The 10,890-nt window shown below is 44.7% G+C and overlaps 2 protein-coding genes across 2 annotated transcripts in view; one reads left to right on the top strand and one right to left on the bottom strand.

Annotated features, from left to right (window-relative positions):
• Positions 1-7,958, top strand: part of CSUI_005934 (transportin) — a 13,702-nt gene extending 5,744 nt beyond the window's left edge. The window contains exons 2-10 of the mRNA XM_068066100.1: positions 434-505; positions 1,565-1,671; positions 2,316-2,700; positions 3,066-3,116; positions 4,217-4,336; positions 5,151-5,247; positions 6,466-6,533; positions 7,063-7,140; positions 7,782-7,958. Of these exons, the coding sequence (XP_067921930.1) occupies positions 434-505; positions 1,565-1,671; positions 2,316-2,700; positions 3,066-3,116; positions 4,217-4,336; positions 5,151-5,247; positions 6,466-6,533; positions 7,063-7,140; positions 7,782-7,919 (1,116 nt within the window). The 3' untranslated portion in view covers positions 7,920-7,958. The remainder of the gene's footprint in view (positions 1-433; positions 506-1,564; positions 1,672-2,315; positions 2,701-3,065; positions 3,117-4,216; positions 4,337-5,150; positions 5,248-6,465; positions 6,534-7,062; positions 7,141-7,781) is intronic.
• A 646-nt stretch (positions 7,959-8,604) lies between these two features.
• Positions 8,605-10,890, bottom strand: part of CSUI_005933 (helicase) — a gene marked incomplete at its 3' end in the record, with an annotated part of 6,317 nt that continues 4,031 nt past the window's right edge. Inside the window, exons 3-4 of the mRNA XM_068066099.1 lie at positions 10,029-10,593; positions 8,605-9,057 (exon numbers count right to left, since the gene is read on the bottom strand). Of these exons, the coding sequence (XP_067921929.1) occupies positions 8,605-9,057; positions 10,029-10,593 (1,018 nt within the window). The remainder of the gene's footprint in view (positions 9,058-10,028; positions 10,594-10,890) is intronic.

The raw sequence follows: 10,890 nt of genomic DNA, 5'->3' as shown, positions 1-10,890 counted from the left end.
TGGATCATTGTTGGCCTGGCACCTGTTTAGTATCTGGATGAACGCTTTTTAGGATCAAGTAGTGCTAACAGAGCAAATATCTTGTATATTTGGGCCATTATCTTTACGGCTCTTATGTTAATTATAACTCTTCCTATCTTAACTGGAGCCTTAGTAATGAACATCAGAACTTCTGTGTATGGCGACAGATAACTAGAGTACCGCGTGTACCGAGAGAAGGCGAGGGCCTGCATTCCTCTTCATATGTGTTCTATCTGTCGTTGTCCACCTTGTATAGCCTGTAAGTTAGGACACCGTGCAAAGAACGTCTGCCACCAGCTTGGTGTGTCTTGCTTGGGTGGTAGGCGTCTCGTGTAAATGCACGTGTATATACCTGTCTACCTACTTGCATGTGTATGGTGTAAGCACATCTTGTCATGTATCATCCTTTCAGGTCCAGGTCACCGTCCTTGAAGGTGTCGCTTCCGTGACAGGCAAATTGACAGATACACCAACGTTCCTTCGGGTGAGGAGAGAGAGAGACGGAGACGGGAGAGAAGAGGTTCAGAAGACGTTCCTTGTCTCGACGGTTTATACAGATGATCCCAATGTCTGCTGGTCCTGTGTGATCTTTAAATCACTTGAAGTTAGACAATTGACCGGTTGCGTCGTTTTATGAGACCACTGATAATGGCCCAGAGAAGTTGAATATGAGATGAAGCAAAAAGTGTACTAGTCCAACAGACAAAGGACTAAAGTACACTTTTTGCTTCATTTCATATTCAACTTCTCTGGGCCATTATCAGTGGTCTCATTAAACGAGGCAACCGACCGCCTGTCTAAATTCAAGTGACTTAAAAGCACACAGGATCAGCAGACCTTGGGTGCTTGTGAAGGATTCCTCTGATGTTGCTGTGACACTGCATGGGGGTAATCTGGTGGTGATGTTCCGCGCATGCAGTGTCAGGGACCGGATTTTGTCCTGGGGGAGGTACAGGTTGGCTCTTTGAGTCTGCTCTTCTTCGTCTTCTAAATAGACGAGAAAGGAAACTAGACCAGCTAGTGAGTGCTAGGTGGTTTGTCGATCTTTTCATTTGTACAGCTCTACTGTCTTCTTATCCTCTTGTTCTCCACTGCATGAGGTGCAGAAGTGGTCCCCGTGGTATTGCCCTTTACTACGACGACTGCTACAGGGTCGCAGACGAGAGAGAGATATAGAGGAAAGCAGTACTTACGACGCATCTTTGAAGATTCTCCTGATGAAAGGGAGAGAGAGACAGAGAGAAAGTAATATGAGTGAAGTTTCCTGTATCCTCCGTGGAATTCCCGGTCGATCGAGGATTGCTTTTTCTTCGAGAGATTCGTGATGATCTGGAGCAGGTACAACACACTCCATTCCAGAATAGCACAAGAAGGCTTCAAGGTCACTTTGACCCTGTATGTCAAGAGGAGTCATGTATCATCTGTCCTTTCAGTCCTCTACACTCGTTTCAATACAGACTTGATTTTACCTATGTCTCATGAAACATGTGTCTCTGCATACAGCATCGTGCTGCTATTCTCTTTCTTTTGTTCGGGGTGACAGGTCTTGTCAGCGCTGTGCGAGCCAGCCATAGAAGGTCTACGACAAACAGAAGGATTGAACGAGAATGCCATCTGTCGCTACTTAGATCATATTGCGGTTGTGCTGAGGTAAAACAACTTTCTACAGTCCTGGAGATGTGCATAGTCGACTGCATCGCCTTGCTCGCCATCACGTAGAAGAAGGGAAGAGGATTAAAGGATCTTCTTCGCCGTTTTCTCTCAGGTCCGAAGTTGCTGCTTGGACTCGATCGATACAACACAGCCAGCCCCCTGGTGTACAGCTTTTGGCCTAGGACAGTCATATGTATTTCTGCATACAGGGGGAACGTCACCGATCTTGAAGATGAAAAGTTGATGAGGTTCGCGACTCATGAAATACTTTTCATTGACGGGAGCACAAGTCGATGAGGTTCTCTTCTTCTTCTTTGAGAGGAGGTTCACCTGTTACGCCATGCGTTTTTTTCGGTGCTACGAGCAGTTGAAACCCACTGCTACTGCGACTGTACATACACCTGCCTGCTACCGGTGGTGTGACTAGATTTTACAACCATCGAGTGGTCGTGATGAAGATGATTCAGGTCTGTCTAACATTGATAAGTTCTTTGTGGAGCTTCCTACCTAGCGGGATTGCTAGCTTGTGGAAAGATAAACGCTAAACTTTAAGCACAAAGACGTGTCTGTGTCTACTGTTTCGCTGACCGGCTAACTCTGAGCTATCCATCCTTCTCTCTCTGTTATTCACCTCCTCTTAGAGATGCTGTCATCCCTGGAGTTACAAGCGGAAGCAGCACTTCATCATCTCCATCGTCATCCTCGTCTTCTTCTTCTTCGGGGGCTGCGTTGTTTGACGAAGATAGAAGGACGCGTGTCTCCTCTTTTATCACGACGAGTCTTTGGCCTTTGTTGCAGCAAGGACTATGTACATTTCCAAGAAACCAACGTATCATAGAGAAAGCTCTACGATGTCTCAAGCATGGTGTACGGTCTGCGGGGCCTCACTTCAAATCGGAGCTTCCTCAGCTTCTTCATCTTATCCAAGCGAACTCTCAAATTGAACTTCACTGTACATATCTCTATGCTGCTGAATGGCTAGCTATGGAGTATGGAAATGACTCGCAGTTCCGTCAAATGCTCCTGGTGAGAAGCACTGCACAGAGGGGAGGGGGGGACCAAGGAAAGGAGGCAACAGAAGAAAGCTTGGGTGACAGGGCCTTCCCTAACGGAAAGGAAGGCTTTGTCACTCAGTTGCCAAGTGTCTTCACTAGCCGTTCTGAACATGCATGACCTTCAAAGAGAGACCCTGCATGTTCAGAAATCGTCAATGCCTTACTGGGACAAAACTGCGTAGACTTCATGTGTGGGTTTACGATGCGTACTTACTTCTTACATGTGTCCGTACATAGATCGATACATCCGGATGGCACCGTGGCGCTCTCTGGTTACCCGTTCAGTCCCGCTGGAGGACTGGTCATCCCTGCTTGTTTCCTTGGTTCGTCTCTTAGGTTCTATTTCAACACTTGAGTCAGCAGGCCTTACAGACTATCGAAAAGCAGGTACGTCATCGCATCGACGCTCGTGTAGACTCCAGACCGTCAGTTCACATTGTCTCTGTGAGACGGCGGATTTGCAGTCTATCATGTCTACCTATTTGTATATCTTGCACACCATATCTGTCTGTATATATGTATCATGCACATCACATATATATTAATACGTACATGTGTCTATACATTCGTCTATCTTGCGCACTGTATCTGTATATGTGTGTATATCCACATCTTCCGTATCATATGTATATATATGTATCTGCAGTTATCTCTACTTCAGATTGGCATGCCTGTGCTTTGCTTCCCATCGCAGGGCGTGCGCGATGCGGTCCGTTCACTACACAGAGCAAGGCAATTGGTGTATTATTGTGTAGTCCACTCCTGAGCTGTCGGGCGTCGTATGATTTGGCCACGATAGATATGAACATCACTGTCTTTATATATTTGTACATATACATGCTACTACCCCAAGCCCGATCATCCTTCAGCCTTCATCTCTACGCATCTGTCGTACATAGCGCTATGTGTAGTGCTTCTCCAGGCTTCTATTCGAGAGTGATGGAGTAGACACATATATGCCTCCAGTGGTACTGAAACTTTCTATTTTCAAAACATCTCCAGCATATCTCTTCTAGCTAGAGACAAGGAAGGCCTGCTTTTCTACTCACTTAGTAACAGGTACTTACGTCGTTGATTTCTAGCGACGAAGTTCGTCTGAGACTTATGTGCCACCCGAACCCATCCTAGTCGTCTCCGAAGCTTTTTTCCTTGTTTTGTCTCTTGTCGATCCTCTCTCTTGTCCTTCATCCTCTTTGTTGATCGGTGAAGCGACAGGAACGAGATAGCATAAGCCTCGTGATTGGACTCGCCTTGAACTATGCGAAATCCGGTTTCGTATACCCATCTGTCTATCTATCTTTGATTCATCTGTCTATCTATCTTCAGTCTACCTAACTATCCTCAATCTATCTGTCTATCCTTTTTCCTCACTATATACGTGCCATGCATATGGATACATATGTTGTATGTCTGTATACGTAGACCTTGTTGGTTTCAGTGTACGTGGCTCTATTGGTCGTGTATATGTCGGTGGGCTGCATGCTCAGGGTAACGAGGGGAAGATCGATGCTTGCTGTGATCTGGTTGAAGACTGCTACGGTATGATGAATCGGTACATCCGATACTGTCCTCTACTCGTTAGTCTTTCTCCGCAGACCATACAACAGGTGAGGAAAAGTACCAAGGCAAAAGAAACACATTTTTTGTGTACATCGTGCATCTTCGCGCGGGTGAATCTCCTTCACTCTCAGTAGGCACGGCGTGGTTGTTTTTCACTCCAAATACTGTCCTGGTGTATTTGCATCCCTTCGTATCTGTATGGAGTGATCTGCAGATGTGTATATCTTCTAGATACCTTATAGAAGGGTTGTCCTTACAAGTGTATATCGGTGCGTCAGCATGTGTGTCTTCTATCGCGCAGAAACTACAGTACAAAACTGAGACAGAGTTATCCTGTTTGTTAGTTTTCGAAAACCATGCGTGCATGGATGCATGCAGTCCCGGGATATCCCTATATCAAATGTTAAGATCTGCAGTCTTGCGGGAGTATGTGTGTGTCTTTTGTAACGACATCGAATATGGAGGGGGCTTTAATAATCACGGCCTTACGGTAGGTCACGTGGCACGAATCTGGACTTCGCATGCAAACGTTGTCAATTCCAGACCTTACGCTCAAGAGGTAGGCATCTCTCTCTCATAGTATATGCAATACCAGATGGTACATGTCAGTACGAATGCATGCAGGGGACATATTCGGGAAACACTGAGGTACGGTAGAGTGTACATACATCTCCGCACTGCATTGTCCGAGAGAAAACAGGAGTAACTTCATGTGATCTCCCGCTTAGCTGCTACACGTGGGGACGGGTTGCATAGGTTTCTTTACTGCGTTCTCCGGTCTGTCGGATCATTAGCGTGGCTGGCGGTTCTTACCTTTCGATCCTGGTGCCTGTCTACTGCTTTTTTTCTGCAATCTTGCAGGCCTTAACTGTAGCAAGGGTTGGAGTGTATGTCCAGCAGAAGGAAGCAGCTCAAGTTGTTTTCATTTTTCTAGACTCTTGTACTTACTTCTGTGGGTGTAAGTCGCTTTCTCTTTCCTGCTCCTTCTTCTTCACCTCTGTCCTTCCGCTTGTTCCTTTTCTCAATGACTGGATAGACACGCGCTTGGTTTCTTCTTGTTCGGTTTTTCTAAAACGTAGCGGTTGACCGCTAGACTTTAAAAGTTCATGGGAGAGAAGAACACGGCGGGGAGCATTCGTGCGCTAGAGACTTGACAGGCCTCGTCCGCGTCATCGTCAGTTTCTTCTTCAAGTGACTAGAAAGGATTCTGTGTTGATTGAGGTGGTCCATGCATGCACATTGAGGTGTTTAACAGAAGAAATTCTGCTGCTGTGTCCTTTCTAAGTTCTTTCCTCCCCTCTGCCTCACCTCTCTGTCCGAGACTCGTCTTACAAATAGAAACCACAACCAGCCACACAGGGAGAGACTGCTCATGTAGAGATGCTTTCATGCTCAAGGAGAGAAGGAGAGGGAGGGCAGTAGTGGTAAATGTTCCGTTGTCAAGGTATTCACGGACAGGCACGTAGGTGTTCTTGACGTTTTCTTATCTTCATCGGATTCTCGATGACGACGTTTCGGAAAAAAGCGTCCGGTCTTTTAGACTTTCTTTATAGTGTTCATGGCTTGTCTCTGTACATCTACTTCCCTCTTGTGTCTACGTTGTATTCTCTCTCTCTAGATTGTATCTATATACATGTATGGGCGTGTATTCTTGTATGTAGGTAGATAGACACGGATGAGTGTATGCACTCATAATCTGTCATATTGTTTGCGTTCTTTGCAACAAAGGAGATAGTCATAGCCTTCATCATAGTCGTACACAGCTCTTCGTCTGATTGGTCGTGACTAGAGATGAACAGACGTCATTCTGCTGTCTTTTCCCTATCCAGTCTGTTTCTCATCTTCTCTGCTTGTCCTTCCTTCGTTTCTTAGAGGCACCCCACCCGCAGTGCTTGGGCGTTTGCTATTCTCACTGATTGAGTCCCTTCGCCTCAGTTCAGTTTGCGCGTCTTCCCCGTGACTTGTTCACCGTCATCGCTAATCACCATCAATCAGAAGAAGTCTTGTGTAAGACTAAAATGAAGGTTGTCACACTCTCCTGTGGAAAGAAGGCAAATGATATGAAACGTACGAGTGGATATACTTGTCAGTGTGTACCTACGTAGAGATTTCTTTCTCTTTCCGTTCTTCAGTTTTTTCATTCAGCACAATTTTTCTTCCTGACACTTCTGTGCAGGTGATGGCGTAACGGGGGAAGAAGAAGTTCGCAGTCTTTCGAATGCGGTTAAGCCTGTGGTTCTTGAGGTACGAAGAAAAGACACACATCTCTCTGTTTAGACCTTCTACCGAATTACTCTGTCTTTCCATGTTTTTCTATTACTCTCGATTCTGGTCTTCCTGCTCTACGCTTTCCAATCCCTGGAATTAAAGGCTTGGTTGCCCTGTCTACTCAGACTCCGTGTCTAAACTCCGACGTATCTTTCTCTCGCTAATCTTTCTGAATCGGGAAAGTGGTAAGAGGATGTGTTTACGCGGTCATCTTCCGGGTTTGACGGCTTCTTCGTTTTCTGGCTCTTACATCGAGACACGAGTATGAGAAACTTCGTCTCTCTTGTTCTTTCTGCACACCGTTTCCCCTAAGAAGTTCCTCAGGTAGATACATAGTGTATCCTCTTGATCATATTGATTTGTTACTCCACAAGCTCTAGAAGTGAAAAGCTCTTGTAGTCCTCCCACCATTGGTTGTTTGTCTCTATCTCTCTTGTTGCAAGTCTCCATGTACTGACTATATCTGCTTGAATGCTTCTGTATGTCTTGTTCTCCTTCTGGGCAGTTTCTTCCTGTTCTAATAGAAGAAGTCTTTCGTCTATTAGCAACGGCTCCACCTCGGTATGTTGTTCGATTGATTGAGGTAAGATTCATATCTTCATGAGGAAGTCGTCTTTTTCTATAAGTCGTTCTATCTCTCGTCGCAAGTGCTTCAGGTTACCTGCTGCGTCCTTTTCTCATTCTACCTTTCGCTGCTCATCATGTGGCTAGCTAGACACGGAAAGAAAGGTCGTCCCCCTAGGGGTTACCGTGGTTTGTCTTGTGTCTCTTCTATATTGTTCATAGGTTCTTGGAAAGACGTTCGACTCTATAGATGACCCACCTTCATACTATTTGTCCGTGCTCGTGTCTAGTTTTATCCTTGTCACTGTTCTACGTGATCCCAGTTTTTTTCTAATGCAAGACGAAATGTCAACTTTACAGTTTCTCCTTTAGCATGTGCTGCCCCTGTTCCTTCCTTTCGTTTTCCTTCTTCTTCTCTTAGAATGAGTTACTGTTGTCTTTATATCGTTTCACTTCGAAGTTCATGTTACCAACAGAGCGGTAGTCATCACAACGGGAAAGTAGTTCAGTCTTTTCTCGTTCGTCGTCCTAGCTGGCTAGCTAGCCAAGGTCTCCTATGAAATGCTTTCTTGGGTCTGTAAGCTCTTTCTGTCTTCGAATACATAAGATCAAAAGGGGTGTATTTGAAAGGAGGCACTTTGTACGTTTTTGTGGTGTCAGGAATTTCTCTCTCGAGTCTCGAAAACCTTTGGTCGAGGAGCAGAAGCATGGATTGCACGTAAGATGAAAGCGTTGTTTGTCGAGATCTCTTCTGACTGTTGCTTCCCTTCCATTCTCCTCTTTGTCATCTTCTTGTGAATCTGAAACTCTCTCATCAGAGAAAGGGAATAGTCTTGAGCCAAGTGAGAAAGACAGTTGAATAGTGCTGCTGGTATGGAGACCTTCTATACATGAAAGAACCTTGGTGTTTCTCACACCGCATCACTAACCTTATCTGTTGAGACCAAGAAGCCTTCCTATCTATCTATCTTCAATCTCTCTGTCTATCTATCTGTTTGAGCGTAGTTCCTGTCTTTGTTTTGAATAGCCAGGACGAGAGTGGGGACATGTATGGTATTCTTTCCTCTTCTCGTTTTCACTACGGAGAAATGCTGAGGGTATCGGGACTCAGTATGAACATGTAGAAAGACTTTTCGAGGTTGTTTTCTTAGGTCTTCTTCTCTTTTAGCTAGAGCCTGTCATATATATATATATACATATATGCAGAGAGAGAGCGATATGTACATACGAGACGTGTGTCTATCTACATTGTTTTTTTTTTATGCATCACTGGGGCTGTCTAAATGAATGAAGGGTCAGCTGGAAGGACATATGTTCATTCGTCTCCTTTTGCATGCAATTTAGTTCACATTCTTTTCAAGGAAGGAAGGGAGAGAAGAGTAAGTACATTTGTATCTTCTTGTCTATCGTATCGTTCTCCGCTGGAGGCTTCGTTGTCCCATCTCCTCTTCTTTCCCTTCATTTTCTCTTGTGAATCATCAAGTCATCTATCGTTAGTGATAGCGGTTTCTTTTTCTGTAGTAGGTGTCTTTGACCAAGATGAGAGATGAGAAAGATCTGGAGAATTGACGCTGTCTTGTTCTCTTTCTTCATCTTCTCCTTCGCTTCGATTCTTCTCATTCTTCTCTTCTTCCTTCTCTTCTCCCACTACTAGATTAGATGTCCTCTTTTTCTTCTCTGCTTCATTTGGTCCGTCCTTCTTCTTCTTCTTCTCAGAGTTCATTGAGAGAGTGGCGATTCTCGCCGCGTCAGTATTGTCGCTATCCAGAGGAGGAGGAGAAGAGACACCCCCCTTCTCGAGAGATGAGAGAGAAGAAGCTTCTCGTAAAAGACTTTCGTAAGCAAGAGTTGAGCGTACAAGATAGCATCGACCGATGCCAAGCTTCGATGCAAAGAGCTCCGCACCTTCTCGACCTGCAGCATCTTCATCCAGCCACTGAGAAGAAAGAAGTGAGAAAGAAAGGAAGAAAGGAAAGAAAGAGAGAATTGAGAAAGCGTAGTTGCTCTTCGTAATAGGAGGGAGTTTTGGGGAGAGAGGTGTAAGATGGTAAATAGAGGCTCATGTGTGCTAACGGAGTGACACCTGCCCTCCACTTCATCTTGACGAAATACAAAAAAGGAGAGACATAATCATCATCATCATCCACCACCAGCAGCACTATTACGACTAAGACTTCGACGACTACTACTGATGGTACTATTCGGGAAATCTCGACTTTTGAAGAGCTCCCTAAGTATTTGTGTGTCGGTAGAGTGTATGATATCTGTGCATGGTCTATAAATGTGTAGCGGGGTTATGTGAATGAATATGTATGAATATGTATGTGTATGTGTAAATACCCATGTATATATATAAATATGAAGATGTATGTGTGTATGAAGGTGTATGTGTATGTATGAATGCGTATGTATATTCGTATGAACGGAGAGATGAAGATTTATGTACAAAGATGTGTGTCTATGTATGTATGGGTATAGCTATCTACATATGTATGTACCTATGTACAAAGATGTACATACATGCATCTAACTACCTCATAGAAATGCGCTTCTTTCACACGCTTCATCCACATAAGCGCTCCTCTACTTTCCATACATACACACCCGTGGATATACCTATCTATACATATGCGTATACATGGGGAGTTATATCAATACAGACTCTGCGTACACCGACACACTTATCCCCTAAGCGTACCACCCTCCTCCAAGTGTAGCCTTCTCACATACGACCACGTCCACAGACTATACATCCACATACACTATATACACATATACCTAGTGAGATTCGAGAGAGAGACAGAGAGAGACAGATCTGCGAGAAAGAAAAAAGAGAGAGAGAGAGAAATGCAAAACCGAGTATCCCTTCCCATGTGTCACTCTTTCTCTCGATTCGTCTTGTCTTACGAGGATGATCTTCGTGAACTTCTCAAAGAAAGGTAGAACCTGTATAGGCAATGAACGGGCACCTAGAGGCACCGACACAGCTGGGAGACCTGTCGCTTGATATACAGACATAGCATCGAATTCACCTTCTGTCACGACAACTGTATCTACACCTGGAGGAATGGTGCCTGCGCCAAAGAGCCCCCATGAACCTCCTGAGGGAAGTAATCGCATGCAACTCTTCTCTTTCAGACTGCGAATTTTCATCCGAACAATCTTCTTGGAGGGGCTTGAAGAGAGAGATGATGTGTCCTTCTTATCAATGGAGATGATCTTCTCTTCTGAGGAAAGTGAGACAGAGCTTAAGGCATTCTCTTCTTCTTCTTCCTCTCCAAGGGTGTGAGAAGAAGAAGAAGATTGAAGAGAAGAAAGAGAGGAACGTCTGCGTGACTTGGCGGAGTCAGAGAGCTCGCATGAGCGCTCTGTAGAGAAGGCTTTCTCATACGCCAAGGAAGTATCGGCATCTTCTCTACTCGAAGGAGAGGCGTCATACCATGGGAACGTTACACAGTCATGTCTCTCCCATCTGAGAGAAAAGAAAGAAAGAAAGAAAGAGTGAGAAAGGAAGAGTGAGGGGAAGGAAGGATTGAAGAGATGTGAAGAAAAGAATAAGATGAAGCGAGGAGATAAGTTTTAGCAAGCACCGCTTACAGGTATCACATGCGACCTGTAAATACTCAAATAGATACGTAGGGAGGTAACTGGATATATGTAGAGAGATAAATAGTAGTCTTCACCTCCGTGTGTCTTTAAGACTTTCTCAACTCATCTAAAAAGGGAAATTCTCAGCCATCCAACGCATGCAACACACTCCAAATAGACT

Source organism: Cystoisospora suis, assembly GCF_002600585.1.
Source record: "Cystoisospora suis strain Wien I chromosome Unknown contig_2939, whole genome shotgun sequence".
Lineage (NCBI taxonomy): Eukaryota > Apicomplexa > Conoidasida > Eucoccidiorida > Sarcocystidae > Cystoisospora > Cystoisospora suis.
The sequence above is the reverse complement of the archived record's forward strand: the minus strand, read 5'-3'. Positions and strand labels throughout refer to the sequence as shown.